The sequence below is a fragment of the Lynx rufus genome, unplaced genomic scaffold (assembly GCF_022079265.1).
Source record: "Lynx rufus isolate CCGP_SWC_20201006 ecotype Redwood Valley unplaced genomic scaffold, mLynRuf1.p SCAF_1, whole genome shotgun sequence".
In the NCBI taxonomy this organism is placed as follows: Eukaryota; Metazoa; Chordata; class Mammalia; order Carnivora; family Felidae; genus Lynx; species Lynx rufus.
Genome location: NW_025814823.1, coordinates 191,158,639 through 191,178,934, shown reverse-complemented (window position 1 = coordinate 191,178,934; position 20,296 = coordinate 191,158,639). Strand labels below are relative to the sequence as shown.

Below are 20,296 nucleotides of genomic sequence, written 5' to 3'. Positions count from 1 at the left end.
TCCTGTGCAACAATTGTCTTTCTTTCCATGTGAGCAATTCCAGCCTCCGCTTGCCCTTGTTTCTTTGTGAGAGACTCACGTCATCTTCGCTCAGACTCTTCCTGAGAGATGCTTTTTTGACTCCGTAGAATGCCATGCACCCTTCTGTGAAAGGTCAAGATCCAAAGCAATTAGGCCTTCGCTGATGGAGGGAGGGAAACATGAGCAGACAGAGCTGAGGAATGTGTGGGGGCCAGCCACAAAGCCTGGACTTGTGCTCCCAGATCCGGGGGTGCTCTCGGGCCATCATAAGGACACCATGGGTAGAAGGGCCCTGTTTGCAAATGTGGCCAAAAGCCAGACAAGTTTGGCCTACAGCGTTTCTGCAGCAAAGAATAGCATGGAACAATTTTCGTCTATATTACTTTGTGTATCAGGGGGAATGAAATTTCCATGAGGAAAGCCTATCTTGGTCTTGTGGCTGCTGAGTTTTAATGCTGTGCTATCAGAATCCGCTTGACCTCACAGGGGAAAGCCTGAGCTGTCTCCTTGCACTGAAGGCTCTCTCTGTGTCACGTGTCTCCTTCTGTGAAGATTCCCCTAACTGTGCCAACCAGAACCAAAGTATTCCTTCCATTACTTACAGCTCAGACTGTACATCCCAGGGCAGTGCAACAGGAGCCAAGTGCCCAGGTCTGGAATCCTGAGTGCTGAGTCCTCTCTCTCTGCAGCTCACCAGCATGCAGGTGCAGACTACTCATGCCACACAATTATCCTCAATCTTCTCATCTATAAAATGGCCGTAACACCTGCTCGCTAGGATTGTAGCCATTAGCCAGCCAGCAGGTATTATTGAGAGCCCATCATGCGTCAGACCCTCTGCTAAGCCCGTTCATGGTCTTAAAGAGAGGAAGCCAGAGATAATCTAGGTCTTAATGTATGTATTGAAAGCAGTCGATAAAGTAGCATTTCCCAAAATGAGTCCTGCAGTGTTTTGTGTTAACATGTGGTTTAAGGAAAAATAATCCATTATTAAGTAAATCTTAGAATTGTTACTGCACAGAGCTAACCAAATTATGTTGATACAGGACTTCTCAGAACTGATAATGTAGTAACTTGTACTGTGCAGCTAGAAGGAGGGGAGAGGTATGTTGAATTTCCTAGACTTTTTTGCCCCCCCCCCAAAAAAAAAACCCTTTCTTGGTCAGTTTTTTTTTTTTTTACGTTTATTTATTTTTGAGAGACAGAACATGAGCAGGGGAGGGGAAGAGAGAGAGGGAGACACAGAATCCGAAGCAGGCTCTAGGCTCCGAGCTGTCAGCACAGAGCCCAGCGCAGGGCTCAAACCCACGAATGTCAAGATCATGACTTTTGCCGAAATTGGATCCTTAACCAACTGAGCCACCCAGGTGCCCCGGTTTTTTATTTTTAAGAATGGCTACTCACATGTTATGGAAGAGTTTTCTACAGAACACTGGGAAATCTTAGGAAGAAGGTTCAGATAGTTACTCAGGTATTATTTTATATAGTGTGAAGATGAAATTGTCACCCAAGATAATATTAGAGGACAGTGAACATTTTCAAGTGCCGCCTGTGTAGTCTGTCTCTGATCTCATAATGGTTTTGAATTATTACTTGAGTGTTAATGTTGTCTTTCTAAATACAGAAGTATCATTTAAATGGCCCATAAAAGAGCAAGGAGGGTGGACAGATATTTAGGCATATCACAAACCACAGAAATAAAACAGTACATATTGGTATAGGAACAGGCAGAAAATGAAGAGACCAGAAGTCTCTAAGACAGACTCCTGTATATTTGGGAATTAATGTATGATGAAGGTTGCACCACATATCAGTGGAGAAATTAACATTCTCTTGGTAAGTAGCATTAAGGAAAATGGCTTTCATTTGGGTTCTCACCTAAACTATGTACAAAAGGGGATTCCAGGGACAATGAAGACTTAGTATGAGAAGTAAAACTGAAGTGTTTTTTAGAAGAGAATATAAAGAATGAACTAGGACAGGAAAGGGTTTCTTTATGAAACCCCAAGAAACTATCGTTAAGAAGAAACAAATGAGTTTTCTTACATCAAACTAAACATTGCCGTTCATCAGAGGACAGCGTGGGCAGAGGTAACAGAACTGATGGCAGCACTGGGGGATTGGTTTCCCTCCATCCCTTGATCATCAGTCTCCAACCACATGGGCCTTTCTCTCTGCCCCTTTTATTTATTTTTTTTTAATTTTTTTCTACATTTATTTATTTTTGAGAAACAGAGTGAGACAAAACGTGAGCAGGGGAGGGGCAGAGAAAGAAGGAGACACAGAATTTGAAGCAGGCCCCAGGCTCTGAGCCATCAGCATAGAGCCTGATGTGGGGCTCGAATCCATGAACTGTGAGATCATGACTGTGAGCCGCAATTGGACGCTCAACTGACTGAGCCACCCAGGCACCCCTTCTCTGCCCCTTTTATGTACCAACCTCCTTCCTGCCTCAGGGCTTGTATACTTGTCTATTGCTCTGTCTAAAAAGTTCTCTGTCTTCTCAATTCACCTAACATCTACTTATCCCTGTGTTCTCAGTCAAAATGTCTCTCCCTTAAAAAGACCTTCCCTGATTGCTCTCATTTCACCTACAACTTTGTGTTCATTGCACTCATTGCAATGGCAAGGATATAATCATTTATGGGACTCTTAATTTCCTGTCCATGTCCCATTCCAGGTGGTATGTACACTCCAGGAGAGCAGAGGCCACCTGCTCATACTTGGCACACTGTTTTATGCCTAGAACATATACCTTTAAAATGTTAGTGGAATGAGTTGATTAGGGGCAGTTGAAAGAGGATATATTCCATAGCTCAGGTTAGATGGATGCTGCAAGCCCAGGGAAGATTCAAGCATAATTTAACCTTTATGTCAGTAACAATTTGGGGTAATTATTTGTGCCCCTGCTTCTCCCTGTCATCTAGAGATTCAACATCTCAAATCTCATTTGTATTACCTGCAGCTCGTTGCATTCCATAAGGTGGTACACAGATATTCGTTGATTATATATCTACACTGCTTCCTCCCACCGTGCTTGGTTTTCTGTGTGTGGACTATCACTTCAACCATGCTTAACGACTTGCCTTTTGAAAACTCTCTTTGACAGTTGGTGTCAACCTCCATTTAATTACTTCTTTTGTTGACAGCTCTCACTCTCTGTTGACTCTTAATTTGATCTGGGCATTCAGTTATTCAGCAAATATTTATTGAAAATCTAGTGGGTGCCAGGAATGTGCCAGGCACTAGAAAATCTGGCAGTCCCCTTCCACTGGTGACTTGCTAACATGATACCTCAAAGGAGTCATTGAACAGAGCAGCTCAACTTAGTTAAATATTGAGAGAGACCTAAATGCACCCAAATTGGGGCACAGTGCAGAGAGTGGCTGAACAGGAACACTACAATGGAAAAACTGGACCAGTTCCCAGCTTATTTTGAGTAAGCGCTTCAGAGTGTAGCTTCATTATTCATGACTGGAAAACTTTTCAAGACAGTAGAAATCTACCCAAGCATCATTATAAAAAGATATTCTAAAGTAAAATAAAAACTAACCATACTCTGCTATTTTTTTAAAAAATACTTCTCATGCTTTGCAAAGGGTCGATTCAGAGACAACTAAAGCATCCTCTTGACATTAATAATAGATAATAGACAATAGAGGATTTTGAGGCTTACTAAAGATAAACTGACAAACTATCCTTTGGAAATGATTTTAATACAAATCTAAGTTGGTGTCAGCTTAAATTTTTCTAGTATTACTTAATGAACTTTGGTCACTGGAGCCAGTACGTTGTGAAACCTATGGCAAAGAAATGGTTACTTGTGATTACAGTGTTTTCTGTAGGCTGAACAGGGAAGGAATGATAATGGATAGAGAGCCATATGTGAAGAACTATCTGTGAGAGACCTCTACACTATTGTTTATTTTAGTATCCCTTTTTTTTATGTTCTTTATTTATTTTGAGGCAGAGACAGCAAGCAGGGAGGGGCAGAAAGAGCAGGAGAGAGAGAATCCTAAGCAGGCTCTATGCTGCCAGCACAATGCCTGATGTGAGGCTCAATCCCATGGACTGTAAGACTGTGACCTAAGCCAAAATCAAGAGTTGGACCCTTAACCAACTGAGCCACCCAGGTGCCCCTATTTTAGTATTCCTAATGGCAAAATCCCATGGAAATATACTTAGGGGAGACTTTCCCATTAATGTTATCAACATCAAAGTGAAATCACACATCCATAATGTAGTAAGCTTCCTGCCTCCTCAGAGATTGGCTGGCTTCCCAAGGTCTCTTCCTGAAGTTCTGGATCTTAGAATTTGGCAGCCTAATATAGCTTTCAAAAAAATTGCAACTTAAAAAAAATAGTTGTATATATGCAGAAAAGTTGCAAAGATAGTGCAGAGTGTTCTTACATACCTCACAGTATCCCTATTACTAACATCCAAAATTAATATGGTATATTTATCAAAATTAATGAACCAGTATTGATACCTTATTACTAACTACAGTCCATTCTTTATTTTGATTTCCTTGGTTTTTACCTACTGTCCTTTTTATGCCCAAGGGTCTTCTCCAAAGTACTGTATCACATTTAGTCTTCATTGTTTCTTCAAAAGGCTCTTCTTAGCTGTGATGGTTTCTTGGACTTTCCTTGGTTTTGATGACCTTACCAATTTTGAAGAGTCCTGGTCAAGTACTTTACAAAATTACTTTCAGCTGAGATTCATATGGTGTTTTCCTCATTATTAGGTGGGTGTTACAGGTTTTGAAGAGAAAGGCCACAGAGGTAAAGCATCATTTTCTTCACCTCTATCAGAGGTGCATACTATCAACGTGGCTTATCACTGCTGATGTTGACCTGGATCCCCCTGGCTGAGGCAGTGTTTGTCAAGTTTCTCCACTGGGAAGTTACCATTCTCCATTCCATCAGGAACTCGTTGAAAGAAAGTCACCTTTAAAGAGTAGGCAGTTAACATAGTTAACTATGAAAATTGTTTGGAATTCTTATACATGAAAGACTTATTTATTCTATCACATTTATCTATTCAGTCACTTATTTTTATCAGTCTGGACTAATGGATGATGCAAAGCTAGATTGTTTATTTGATTTCTTTTATATTTCTTGATGTAGGCATTTATCACTATGAATGTTACACACTTATCACTCTGAATTTCCTACAATTATTCTTAAATTTAGTGAATATTTAGCCATCGAGGCTATGTGGAAAGGTGTGTTTGGGTTACAATTCAATACTTCATCCTATTATTTTGTTGAAATTCTTTCAGCTTTGGTCATTACACCCACTTTCAGTTGTCTCCTGTGTCCCTTTGACATGTTTCCATGATTAAGAAGTGTTTTTATGTTTGGTTTTTTATTTATTTTTTTCAGCACTTCCTTTCTTTCTGTCACTACAGGATGCTCCAGGTTCTTCTTGTATGTTTCTTGCCTCAGTCCTAGAATCAGCTATTTTTCAAGGGGCCCTCCTCATGTAGGTTTTGTGTAGTTTTTGTTATAGTTAATGAAGTATTTTGGTAGCCATTATGTAAGGCACTTGATATGTTTTGTCTTTCTTAATCTTCATTTCAACACTATTATATGTAGCCTTTAACTTCATAAGCATAGAAACTGGGGCTCAAAGAATGTAATGACTTACCTAAGGCCCCACAGTTAGCAAAAAAAAAAAAAAAGCAGAGCTTGTGATTCAAGCCCAAATCTGTCTGACTCCAAAGCTCATACCCTGAACCCTCGTTCCACAAGAGCCAGACTCCCCTGTGAGCTAAGTTAACACTGGATGCAATCTGTGCTATTGCAGACCACCCTTAAAATACAGAAGCCAGTGAACTGTGCTCTTGGAAGACTCCTCAGAACTCTAGCCACACTGGTCCCTTCCCTCTCTGAACTTTGCACTGAGTGGAAAGCCTTCCCTGAACATGGAAGGTGCTTATGTTCTGTGTTATGGTTTTCTCTGTTTATCTAAATTCCCAGACCAGACTGTTAGCTCCTCAGGGAGCAAGGAAAATATACTACCATGTAAGATTATCAAGAGAAGTAACTTCTAGAGGCCATATCACTTCAGAACTGATTGTGGCGATACAGCTGCCATCAAAGGCACGTATTAAAATCACTGCCTTTTATACCAGGAAAGGATAGATCTCCACTGAAGTGATGTCACATCATTGTTATGATAATTTTGCATCAGTTCAGTCTTCTCCTGGGTGAGGAGCTTTCTCAAAGATAAAGGGCGTATCTTTCTCATTCTCCAGGGCATAGGACAGTGTATATGTTGTAGGCACTCACACAGTGTATGTAAAATGTTTAATTTAAGAAAGCTTTGGAGTCCTGGACAGAGACTACCTGTTCTTGATTTATACACAATTTTAACCTGCTTTCCTTTTAATAAGGCAATAGTACTTATAGAACTTAATGGTTCTTAAGAAGGTGGTTCTAGAGGTAGACACACAACAGCAGTGAGAAATGGTAGGTCTCTGTTTCATTCAAAAACCCCACTGAAAAATACAGTAAATGGAGAACAAAAGTGAAAAGGGGTAAATGTACATGGTCAGAGAAAGGGAGAGGAAACCATGGAGACAGAATGATGGAAAGAGGGTAGATGAGAACTAAACATGCCTGTAGGATTGAAAGTCACTCTGTGAAGTGAGTGGGACAGGGCCCCTTATCCATGAGGTATTTTAAGTGCAGTGTCTTTACCCACAGAAGTCAAAATGCACCTGGACTGGTCAAAAATCTGCATAAAGACCATACACTTAGACTCTCCATCTATTCCCAGTTGACCCAGTTAGGTAATAAGTACCTCTTCCCAACCTCACAGAAGATAGGAAGATTGTTTTCTGGAAAGTTTGACCAGAGGACCTCTGGTCATATGAAGTCAGGAATAAGGCATGAAATCAGGTTTAACTGAAAGTCTGTCCCTGAACAGCAAAATGCCCAGACCTCTTCCCCTCTGACATTCAGAACTCCTGTATCAAAAGTTATACCCACCAGTTTCCTGGCAGGAGTTAGAGAACTATTCTTTGATGAAATTAGTCACGGGTACTGACTGCCCACTGGTACTGACATCTGGAAACTCTCCATTGAATTAGCCAAACCCCTACTACTGTACCCTATGGCAAGGTTCACCCATCTAGAAGCACACAGCTTCCAACCAGTTTTTTTATTCTCATGTAAGAGAGAATAGTGCATCAATCAAACAAGGAAGGGATGGCATAAAAAGGAAGGGTCAAAGAATAAGAAAATGCTCTTGAAAATGATGAGTATGATGATACAAGTGTTTTAAAAAAATCAACAGAAGAGATGCCTCTGGCTCAGTCAGTTGAGCATCTAAATTCAGCTCAGGTCACGATCTCACAATTCGGTTCATGTGTTCAAGCCTCGTCTCAAGCTCTGTGCTAACAGCTGGGAGCCTGGAGCCTGCTTTGGATTCTGTGTCTCCCTCTCTTTCTGCCCCTTCCCTGCTCGGTCTCTGTCTCTCTGTCTCTCTCTCAAAAAAATAAACATTAAAAAAGTGAAATAAATGAATAAAATAAATAAAAATCAATAGAAAAATTGGATCTTAAAGTCGAGGATATTCTCCTCCCCCCCTGCAAAAAAAGAAAAAGAAAGAAAGAAAGAAAGAAAGAAAGAAAGAAAAAAGAAAGAAAGAAAGAGGATTAAACAGAAGGAGGAAAAAAGAAAACTTAGAAAAAGAAGCATTTTTTAAATGATGCATTTATTGTCTCCAGGAAAAGAAAAAAATGTGCAAGACAGCAAAGGACATGTAGTTAAAGAATACTACTTGGCTCAGCTGTGGACAGTACACACATAATCATAATGTAGCTTCTGAATATTGGTTTTACCAGAGTTGTATGAAAGAGTCCATATGATTGCAGAAATCCAATGGATAATGTCTAAAGGTTGATAAATCAAGAGATATGGTGGAAGCCTATTTCAGTCCATGGGGAGAGAAATACATGAAGGAGCATTCTGGCAAATTGAAAACTCTGGGGGTGGTAGGGGGTATGAGCCATTGCTCTTTGATTATAAGCTTTATAATATTTGACATTTCATATTCATTTTGGTAAAGAATAAATAATACATTTTAAAAAATAAGATACACTCATTCAAAAATGGAGCCATTTGGCATTCAAACGTGCGTCTTACAACCCCCTGAGGACATCAGAGAACAAATAATGTTTGCTTCAGTGGTCTTGGATGGTCAAGAAAGGTTTGATTTTGCTCTGCATGTTCTGCTTTAGAGAGACAGAAGTGATCCGTCTCCATCAAAATGCTGTGGGCATAGTTATATGGGGGAGAGTACTGATGTAGACCGTCCTCTCCCTATATGGGAAAAAGGGTTGTTCACCTCCCTTCCTCATCTCCCAGTCAGTCTCATCCCGTGTCCAGAAGAATGAAGGGCTGACTGGCCTCAGACTGACTTGACCTGGTCCAGAGCTCTTATCTTCATCAGAAGCCATGGATCTGCCACACTCTTTTCTGCCAGGCAGAAGGGACCCGCAGGCAGTTTCCTGCAAGCCCCTTATCCTCAGATGGTTGCATTGAAGTCAGTTAGTGAAAGTCACCAGTCCCCAGAGCAGATTCCTCTGTGGCAGAAATTAACCTCCCCAGGCCCAGAGGCTGCAGTGGTGAGTGGGAAGGACACAGGAGAGCGTTTCCTTTACTTGTTCTAATACTATAGAGACCCCAGTGTTTTGCAGTGGCTGGTATTTTCCTGGTTGGGTGTCAGTAAGCAGGGACAGCCAAATAAAAGTCACACTGACCAGTTGCCACAAGAGTTGCTTCAGAGTTTGTTAGCTGGTTTGTACATTTTACTTGGTAATCTTTTTGTTATCAGGTATATGGAAGGGGGGATTATAGCATCACGTCCCAGGCTAGAATGAGGCTTTTTGTTTAAACCATGACATACCAAAGACTGTGTTTCCCAGGATTTTAGCGTATTAGAACAATTAATGCTAAATGATAATATTTTGACATGGCGTTATAAAGGAATGGGTGGCTCTTGTATCTCTGGTTATAAACCTTGAGCAGAGCTGTTGGGAGATTTTTTTTTTTTTTCTGCAGTGGAATTGTTTGAATAACATTCAGGGCAAGCAAGTAGCATTTGAGAAATTGGGATTTGGAAGATAATAGTGAGCCAGCCACATATAGGGAGATCCTTTGACATGTGGAAACTGAAGTTGCTGAAAATGGAAGAAGCCCCTGACTCAGTGCACAGATGGATTGTGAAGATTGGTAATGCAAAGGACAGTCTTCCTCATTTCTCTCCATCTTACCCTCCCCACTTACCATCCCCCCCGCCTCCTTCCTTCCTTTCTTCCCCTACTGCTTGTGCCTCATTCCCTCCCTCTCCCCTCCCCCAATTACCGCAACAACTTTGGAAGTCTTACTGTGTGCCTGGCACTGGACCGCATGTGTTTTAATAATTACATATAGAATTTAATAATTTCAGTAATATGTGAGTTTTAATACTTCAATAATATTTGCACCATTATACATATCAAAAAAAAAAAAAAAAACTGAGGCTTAGAACGATTAAGTAACTTGCCTAGAGTAGCCTAACTAGCTAGTGGTAGAGCAGGGATAGTAAATTAGGCAGGCTGACTTCAGGGCTTCTACTGCATGTGCAGCACATCGTGAGCACACAGGTCTGTTAGCCATGAGCTTGCTGATCATACCCATGTTGGTCGTGGGGAATGCACAGAATGAACCACAGAGCAGTGAAGTGATTCACTCAAGGTCACACACTGGTCAATGGCAACAGAGTCTATCCTGTTCTCTCACTCCAGGTAGCTCCTCTCTTCAGTGCATTATATTCAGCTTGCTGAATATAAGAAGAATTAGTACATTAACTTCTAGAAACATAGAACTTCCTGTCTGGGTTCCAGGTTCTGAATCCTTACATTACTTGAGCTGATTTTAAGTTTTAAGTAGAACTCTTAGGTACTGCCAAAAGCAATGCCAAAGAATCTCTTTGAGGCTAACATTTGTTATGTAATGGACAGAAGATGGAAGCCTATGACAATATTGAATTTCTTCTTCTCTTACCTAATCAAAAAACAAAACAAAGCAAAAAGTTTACCATTAGGCAGAATTTTAATCTTAAGTCATTATGGGGGATTCCAGTGAATCAGTGGTTGCCCTGATGAAACAGAAGGTAAACCATTCTGGGGCCCCTGGGTGGCTCAGTCAGTGAAGTGTCAGACTTTGGCTCAGGTCATGATCTCATGGTTCTTGAGTTTGACCCCACATTGGGCTCTGTGCTGACAGCTTGGAGCCTGGAACCTGCTTCAGATTCTGTGTCTCCCTCGCTCTCTGCCCCTCCCCCATTCACTCTCTGTCTCTCTCTCAAAAATAAATAAACATTGAAAAACATTTTAAAAATAAGGTAAACCATTCTTTCCTCAGGGCCTGGGTGGGATATGGGTATTGATTATCCATTTTAGAAGTTCACCTTGGGCAAGAGTTCCTGTCCTAGTGTGGGGGAGAGAGATGATGACTTCTTCATCAGGGCAACCACTAATTCACTGGAATCCCCCACAAAGGATTGGGTGATGGAGACCATGACTTCAGATCTTCAGTCTATGGAAAGAATGCCTTCATGGAGGCTGCCTGTCAGCACTGGCCAGCCACTCTGCCACATGCAGGTGCTAGGCTGGGCTCATGAATCTTCTCCTATACCCCGCCTGCTTTAGAAGGAAAAAGACATCAACCATCCCACAACCTTTCTACCTCCTTGACCTCGTTTTTTTTTCATTTCACCTTGGTGAAGCCTATCTATAGTCTTTTCAAGGCTCAGCTTAAGCTTTAGCAAATATCTTTGCTTCCCACTCAACAGCCTCAAGCTATGAATACTCTTACCATTCAGGAAAGTTCCCCACAGGCTTTGTGTGCAGCTCCTTAATTATCTATATTGTTCTCTGCCTGGTATTATTTGTGTGCCCATGTATTGTTCCCATTAGAATCTAAGGCTTTAAAGAGGAGTCTTGCTTATCTTTGCTTTCCGCACAGCTCTGGGGACAATGTTTTTCTGGGTTTGGGACTCCATGCATAGTGGTGTTATAGAGTTTTCAGGCAGATAAGTGCCATGTGGTAACAAAGGTTTGGAACAATGAGAATGACTACACACATCCTTTTTCTAACAACAACTATCTGGATACTGACATGTTCTGGCAGCAATCATTTTTCAGTTTATGGCTTTAGTTTACTCCAGGAAAGAGAGAACATCTAAGCCAGAGGTTGACAAACTGTGGCCACATCTGGCCCTCTGCCTGTTCACTTATGGCCAATGAAATAAGAATATTTTTTATATCTTCAAATGATCAGGGGAGAAAAGGAAAAACAATATTTTATGACACAGTGAGATCATGTTAAATTTAAAATTATTTGGAATTCAAATGTCACTGTCCGTGAATAAAGTGTTACTGGAATACGGCTATACCCATTTGTGTACTGTCTATGGCTGTTTTGCACCAAAACAGCAGTTACCAGTTGAGTAGTTACCACAGAGACTGTACATCCCACAAAACCTAAAATATTACCATCAGACCCTTTGTAGAAAAAGTGTGCCAGCCCCTATTTCGAGTCATTTTCAGAAATACCCTCCACAGTGTGGAAATGGATTGGGGTGCCCTTTTTGACAAAGGAAAACTAGATGAAGGCACAAAATATCTGAAGGAGGAGAAATTTGGGAACAAGAAATGGGAGGCAGAGGCCTACTCGGAGAAGCCACATCTCCTAGGTCTGGTATACATATATGGCAAATATCTCCACAAAGAGACTATTTCAGTCTGAATTGTACCCGGCTTCTCTCAGCAGTGGCTGAGACGTGCCAGAGGGGCTGACCTCAGGTATTTTATACAAGTTTTCTGCACTCCATTAAGTATTTTTCATGGTTCTTTTGAAGAAATTATAAATGAGAAAGGGTGAAATTAGGAGATTACTGATCATTCCTGATCATTCTGTATACCAAGGGTAACTAACACCTGTCGTAAGATCTAAAGGACTCTTTATCGCCGGGTTATCTCTGAGTTGAGTGTGTGTGTGTTAGTGAAATCTATTTTAAGTATGTGTTGGTCTCTGTGGGTCTCTTTGGAAGAAATCCATTTTGGATGAATTCCAATTAATTATGTATGTGGGGATCATTAAACACTTGGAGTATTCAAATAAATACACATCAGTTAGAACTTAGTGAAAGCCAGTTCAGGTCCTTAGAGAGTTGTGGTTACAGTTTTTCATTTAGAAATCTGCCATTTTCATGTGTTTCTCTTATTTTCTTATTACAGGGTAATGCCCTATACTTCAAATCAGCCAGAAATGTTACAGTGAACATTCTCAATGACCAGACTAAAGTGCTAACTCAGCTGATAACAGGTAAGACAATAAAGAACGTAGCAGTACCTGGTCCACGCGAAGCACTCAGAAAACATTAGAACCAAAGATTGAATGAAATATCACATAAACTAAAGAAAGAAATGTCTGCTAAGACATTTTAGAGTGGAGAAAGAGAAGGTAGCATGTGTTGCATGATTCCACTGGAGGGTAGAGTCTCATCATATGCACACATTTAACTTATGCAAATCCAACAATACTTGTTTAGAGGGGCAATAAACTATTTTTTCACGTAACATGGCCCCTAAACATAAGCCAGCTGCTTCATCTGGTGCTCAACAACAGAAAAGCTCTCTGCTCCAATGCTGGAGGAAAAGCTGGCTGTGTTGGATTAATTGAGAGCACAGTATACAAAAAAAAAAAACCATGCACACATACTTTATGAGGTATAAAGGGGATTTTTAAAGTTAATTTGAATCCATGCCATGTTTGTGATAGGTGCTGACTTTGAGCCTGACCCAACTGCAAAATGCCGATGTACTGCCATTGATTATGGTTGCGAGGTTCCTTTCAGTATAGCAGATCTGCTCCTAACAGTTGTGGAAAGCACCCACTGGGCTTTAAGCTGCATATTCCTAAAATTTAAACAAGGATTGGTTATTCACTATAATGATTATAATGATAAACGTGGGCCTTATGGTCACGGTAATGTGTTGAATGGCACGACCAACGCCCCCAGTGTAGATTATGGGCTGCAGTAAACAGGAGCCATTATGCACCCCGCCAGTGGAAGGGAAAAAGGGGTATGTATCTGAATGACACTGTTACACTTCCAGAGAGAAAATGCCATTTGTTTGGCTTCGGGGCTGAGAAAGAAGTATACAGATGGACATTTTGAGAAGCCAGTTGCCCAAATGCCCTGAAACATAAACTGTGACTAAAACATCTGGAGCCCCACTAATAAACATGCCACAAGAAAACAGGTGCTTTGTGCCCAGAGTCTTGCTGGGGAGAGAGTCTCTGTTCCCCACAGGAGCACTGCATCTGATGTCTGGAGATTCACAGCCAGTGGGTGTATTAGACCATCTACCAAGGCTGGAAGGGATTGCCGCACAGCAAAGCCCATAATCCATAAACATGTTGTTCCAGTGTGTGACTGGATTGTCGGCCTTGCTTATATAACATCTGGCCTGTAGTCACAATGCTAAATAATTAAATAAACAGCTTCAGTAAGCAATGATTTAAGCAGCATGTGTGAAAATTGCCTCCAGGAGGGAAATAAATCCAAACTCCCCGTTCCTGATTCCTCTGTTCAAAAGGAACCTACTTAGCCTGTTGATCATTTGCCATTTATTTGCCATGGGAGATTTGGTTTACTTGAGAGATTTTGTTTTGATAAAGCTGGAAGTGCCCAAATGACTATTCTTCAGTCAGTGTCTCTTCCCCTCCCTCTCCCTCCTAACCTTCTCCTTTCCCTGCTTTCCCCCTAATTCCTCTATTTTCCTCCCCATCCTCTCCCCCTCCTTGTCTCCTCTCCTCCACCCTTGCTTTCCATCGTCCTCACCCTCCTCCCTTCCCTCCCCTACCCTCTTCTCTTATTTCTCTCAGTCTCTGTCTTTCCCTCTCCTTCTTCCTCCCCCATCTCTCCATTCTCTCTCTCCTTTTTCTCTCCCGTTTGCTCCTCTCTCCCTCCTTCCTTGTCTTCTGTCTTCCCATCTCCCCTGCCCAAATTAGACCCTCCTGGAAGCTGAGATACCTACCCAGAGCTCTCAGGGTGAGGCATGACATAGCTCATGTTATAATGAGATGGGCAAAAAGCCACTGTAACACCAGCTGGCAGGAGCCTTCCAAGATGATCTCTAGAGAAGATGATAGATGTATTTAAATATAATTCTGAGTACGTATACATATGCACACTCACCCCTAAAGTTTTCCTTCAGGCTTCTCCTTTTACATTTAAGCACATGGTAGAAAGCACAGAGCAGTTCCAGGAGACAGGATCTTCTAAAACCTCTTATACTTGCTGTTATACTTACCCGAGAGCAAATGACTGCTCTCATCCCAGTAGCCAGGTTCACCAAAACAATCCTGAGGATCAAGAATTCTCCTGCTTACGTCACGAAGGTCTCAAAAGCCCAGAAGAAATTCCAATGTTAGAAATTCAGGTAAATTTTTCACATGATAGAGTGCTTTAAGTGATAGTTAAGTTCTCAGGCAAGGCCGTAAAAGCACATCTGGCCAACGCTGCTGCCGATTTAGTGTCCTCTCAGCAATGGCCTGAACAGAAAGCCCTCTGGCCTGCAAGGAGGATAGCTGTAGGCAAGTCTTCCGCAGAGAGGGCAACAGTCTCGGTGTCAAGGGAGCTGAGAAAGGAGATTAGGCAAGATGGCCCCTTTCCAGCCCCCAGATCCCTAGCATTGGCATGACTGGGAAACTGCTGGTATGTCCCGATGGTTTCCAGTTCTTCCCGTGTAGGAGATTCATTAAGGAAGTAGTTGACACATATTACCCGGCACCGAGGGAGATTAATTGGAGTAGTTTCGGGCTTCAAATATGATTTTTTTTCCATCCTAGAGAGGAAGAGTGGGTTCCCTGACGGACCTCCTGAGCAGTCTCCAGACCTATTTCCCATTTTCATTTCCTCCAGGACCCTTGTTTTTTTTTTGGGGGGGGGTGGTTTTGTTTTGTTTTGTTTTTAAAGATTTTAGCCACATCCAGGACATTTGGCAGCCCCAGGTAAAATCAACAAAAGAACAAGCCATCTGCACCATTGAGCCAGCAGTTGCTCTGTGGGGTTTTGGCTAGAACTTCCAACTACAGAGCTTTATATGTGCAAATGGTTCTGGCCCTTGATAAATTCCTTTGTGTTCTGAGAAGCTCTGAAAAACAAGATAACTTAATTGTGTTTTGAGTTATCTGATTGTTTCGGTGTTTTTAGGACATTCTCTCGTACGTTTCAGGAACCAGTCATAAGTTCAGAGCAAACTTGCTTTAAACAGGCAGGTGTTCTCAACTCCTCCAGGGCCATATCTCATGAAACTGCCCAGATCCATGGAGGCAAAGGCAAAGCAGTTTTGTCTCCCAGTCATACCCCCATTTTGCCATTGACTAGATCCAGAGTGTCAAACTGTGCTCACCCCATGCCTATCCCAAGGTCATTCATTCATTCATTAACACTTCTTCACCTCCTGGTACCCAGTCTCCCCCCTCTGGTATGACCAGAGAGTCTTCAGTATGACCAAGTAGATACCTGCATCTTCACCCTCCAAGAATCACCTAATCAAAAGCCCTCACTGTCCATCCCTGTTCTTTCAGGATTGTTTTCTGGTCCTTGTCTGTAGCTTTCGACGCCCCCTCTCCCTATCCTCCAAAAGGTCCCCTCCTCACTGCTCCTCCTGTGTTGACTCCAGCTGTCTTCTCCTCTCTAGACAAACACACATCCCTTTTCTTCTATGGAACAATTCTGAGAGCTCAATTCCAGACCCAGATCTTCCATTAGCTGACCTCATGACCTTGAGAGAGCCCTTAGCTCTGCTGCCACTTGTTTTCACCTACGCATGAAGGCCATTGGAGAAGATAATGCCTCGGTCCCATGCCATTTAGAAAGTCTCTGCTGTGTCTGCTGTTTCCATTTCCTATTCATTCAGGAGCCTTTCCAATGCCCTTCTTTTTGTCAGAGGGCTGGTGTGGATGTACTAGTGGGAGATCACACTTCCAAATTGGCAGGATTATGTGAATGAGGCAAGTGCACTAAGAGGTGATTGTCATTAATTATTTTCAATGTGTTGGGACCACTGTATTAGAAACTTGGTGACAGGTCATGATCACAATGACAATAGTCATGATTTCGCAGCACTTTCCCACCTACAGAGTGCTTTTTATAAATATAGTATAATTTGATCCTTTTAATCTTTCTATAAGGTAATAGAAGAGATGGTGATAGTACAATTCTACAGATGCAGAAAAATGAGGTTCAGAAAGATCAGAGGATTTTCCCCAAGTCACATGACCAGAAAATGAGAGAGTTGGAACATAATTCTTGTCTTCTGATTCTTAGTCTGATAGTCTTGTCGTTGAGGAAAACACCCCTAGACGTCCAGGAGCAGTCCTGGCAATATAAGCCAGTCTTTTGTGTTCTCCTGTTTGAACATAATCCATTTCGCAGAACATCAGCACCAGACAAGGCAACGTAGCGGTCATGAAGGATCAAGACAAAACAGAAAACAAAGACAACTCTAATCATGTCTGAAAACAGATAAAAATGGAAACACCTATCCAAACCAGCAAAATGACTGAACTTCTTCAATCCTGGTTAATATCAGTGACTTCTGTTTTTTATCCATTCCAGGTTTAGCATTGCTCTGATCTTCCCCACCTCTAGATAAGATTTATTAACATGCCAATTGTAAAATTACACCCACTTCCTGTCAGCACCTTATCCAAAGCAAAGCCTTGCTTCCTTAAATTCAGCCCCAAAATAACTTAACATAAAACCAAATACTATAGTAAGGTCTTTCTTACTGAGATGCCCTGAGTGGTTGCCCCTGCTGTGTGTTCTCTATCACAACAATGAATAATAAACTCAACTTGTTCACCTACATGTTTGTTCTCTTTGGTCTATACCTGGAAGGCACTGAGGGCCCTTTCATTACTGCTTTTTATAATTAAATGACACTGTCTTGAAAATAACTTGAAACAGAAATGCTCTATCAGAATCTCCTGATCAGCTTTGGGAAAATATAAGATTTCTAGACTCTTTCCTCCATTTTTCTTCTTTATGAATTTCTGGACCAAAAGATAAATTCTTTTTGATCTGAGTGAGGTTCTGTGAAGATGATTATACCTCCCAGGTTATTCTGATTAATTTCTGCAGACCAGCTTTTGAGAGCCACCTGAACTTGAGATATTCAGTTAGCTCTAGTTCAGATAAACTACAATGACTTCTGTTTGGTTTTTTGTTTGTTTAAGGAATTCTAACACATTAGTTTGTTTTATTTTTTCCATGGTACCCAAAACTCTGCAGTTTTCTGATTTACTAATAAATGTCTAAACCTCTATTTGGGTTCATCAGAAGATGCCACTACAATAGCTTCCCTTCAAGGATAGCATTTGTTGCCATATGATAAATCCTCTAAAATTTCTTTTTTATTGAGTGAAATTGTAGCATAAAAGATTCAATAACTTTCTGGTAATTAATTGCAATATATTTTCTGGCCTTTTCTGCCAGGAAATGATCTATATATACTGAGGAAATAGACTTGTCTGGTATCAAATACAGCCAATGGTTTAAGGGTACCGGCTGAGACAGACTTCAATTGAATTTAAAGGCACCCTTTCCAAGAGTTAGAGCTGGCCATAGATATTCCGATTACTTCAAGAGGTGGTGAACTTTCTATGCCTTGGTACTTTCAAGCCAAAATCTATAAGTATTTGATAGTAATTTGGTAGTTAGCTAAGGGAAACCTCATTCAAGCATTAGTTTGAAGAAGGGACACGATGGTCTTTAAAATCAGCCTGAGAGCACATGATTAAAAGTAATTGACAAGACATGGCCAGAGTCACAAGACTAATTTTCATGATTGGTTCGTGAAAAACAATCCACTTATATTAAAGTCCCACACAACCTCATCAGATGCATGTGTCCTGTGAAAAACTCTTTGTAATTGAATGCAATGAGACTAATGTCTCTCTTTCTCTCTCTCCCTCTTCCTCTCCATCTCTCCCCCCCCCCCCCCATTCTAGGTCCAAAAGCCGTAGAAGCTTATGGCAAAAAGTTTGAAGTAAAGACAGTTTCTGGAAAATTGCTCTTTTCTGCAGATAACGATGAAGTGGTAGTAGGAGCTGAGAGATTAAGAGTTTTAGGTAAGGAAACTTTGATCATATAATTGATATGATACCAATGTATACATTTTAGAGGAAAAGGGAAATGTTGCCTTGAAGAGATATTTAGGCCAATTACCTGGATTCTCTTAAAGTAAGGTAGATGAACTCCCCCACCCCCTAAACTCAGAATTTGGTACCCCAGTGAAAAGTTCTCAAGTCAGGAGGTTTTGTGACATGACTACCAACACTGAGCTTCATTTGGGGGAACATGTTCATGCCAACAAATACGCATGAACACATACTGTCCTCTCAGGCAGTTTTGGTAGAAGCAGTCAAGACCTACATACATGATACGGAGATTCCTAAATTGGGTTATAAATTAAGAATTGCCTAGGGAACTTCTGAAAAGTCACATGGATCCAACTGTGACATGCTGAATTAGAAGTTCTGGCGGAAAGACCCAAGAATTAATTGGTGAAAACATTTGCAGGAATATCTATGGTGCCACTGTTGCAATCACTGGATTGGAGCACACAACAAATTAGTCTTCTGTAGTTACAGCGAAATGGTCTAATATGGTGGTTTCAGAGTCCTGGTGCTGGAGCTAATCTGTCTTGTGTCCCTGCTCTGTCAACAATTAGCTGTGTGACTTTGGGCAAGGTATTGACCTCACCGAGCCAGTTTTCTGTCCTGCTCAGTGGGACTATGAACACCTACCATCTCAGGTTGTCCCTAGGATTAAATCACTTCATGTTTTATCAATCAGGTATTTTGAATTCAGCATGCTTGACTTTAAAGCACTATACCTTGCTACCTCCTCAAATTTGTCCCAATTTCAGATAAGTACACAAACGCTTACCAACAGTAAAGAAAATGGTCTAAGATCAAGCTACCAGTTGAACTCCTTGCCCAAGGACTCCAGACTCAGCATACCTAAATGCCTATAAATATGTTCTAAGACCTTGGCCAACCCTTAGTATTAATGTTTTTCTCTGTTACTTGTAGAAATAGCACTTCCCACATGAGTTCTAAGTTTGGGGGGGTGGTGGAGGAAACAAACACAAAAATTTCTGGCTCTCCTTTTGTTAAAGAATACTTAGCTATACCAGCTATAAAATAATTGCCCAGGGGAAAAGTGATGATATCTCCTGCTAAGATAATTGTGTACAAATGGAGTTTGGTACCTCCCGTTAGTTCTTCGGCACTTTGTGAGTCACCTCACTTCTTTAAAATCTGAATCTTCAAAGATTCAGAATAATTTTAGATGTCCAAATACTTTGGCTTTACCTTCCTGTGCAAAACTCTGTGATGGTATCATTTAAGAACTTTCCCCTTCCCCACCCTACAGTTAAGTAGGACTAGAAGATTATTGTAATTTTTGGTCATTTGAAAGCAGGTGGATATTTTGTTGTTGTTGTTGCTGCTGTCATTGCTTATGCTTTTGATATTTTACTTAGAGAACAATTTAGGAAAAGATCTGTCTCTCTCCATCATCAGGAACATTTGCTTTTTCATGTTAAAATGTAGAAAGGAAGCATCATGATAAATACCACTGTTGCTATCAATGCTTAAAAGATTAGGAAATGACCACCCTACAAATCTCGCATCAACCTACTCAGTGAAATGAGCTTAGTGTGTTGCAGAAATGAGCTTCCTGTCAGCTGGGATTCAGCCATATGGTGTGGAACGAGAAGTTTAGGCAATTTCATTTTCTGCTTAATGAGAAGTTTGTCTTTTTGAGTCATCAGACTGAGCAAGTTCTCAGGAGCTTTGAATCTAGATGCATATTTCATGGTGGAGTCTAACGTAGCTGGATTTGAATCCTTGCTCAAACATTTAGGATTAGAGTGACCCTACCCAAATCTGTTTTTCTCTCTAACATTTAGTTTCCACATATACAAAACAAAGAGAGTGGAGTGGTTCCGTTTGTTAAGCGTCCGACTTTGGCTCAGGTCATGATCTCACAGTTCCTGAGTTCAAGCCCCACGGCAGGCTCTGTGCTGACAGCTCAGAGCCTGGAGCCTGCTTCAGATTCTGTCTCTGTCTTTTTCTGCCCCTCCCAGCTCATACTCTGTCTCTTTCTCTCTAAAAAATAAATAAACACTTAAAAA

The 20,296-nt window shown here is 41.1% G+C and overlaps 1 protein-coding gene across 1 annotated transcript in view; it reads left to right on the top strand.

Moving 5' to 3' along the window:
- SGCD (sarcoglycan delta) overlaps window positions 1-20,296 on the top strand; it is a 576,378-nt gene that overhangs the window by 422,565 nt on the left and 133,517 nt on the right. Inside the window, exons 5-6 of the mRNA XM_047092045.1 lie at window positions 12,317-12,404; window positions 18,105-18,224. Coding sequence (XP_046948001.1) covers window positions 12,317-12,404; window positions 18,105-18,224 — 208 coding nt within the window. The remainder of the gene's footprint in view (window positions 1-12,316; window positions 12,405-18,104; window positions 18,225-20,296) is intronic.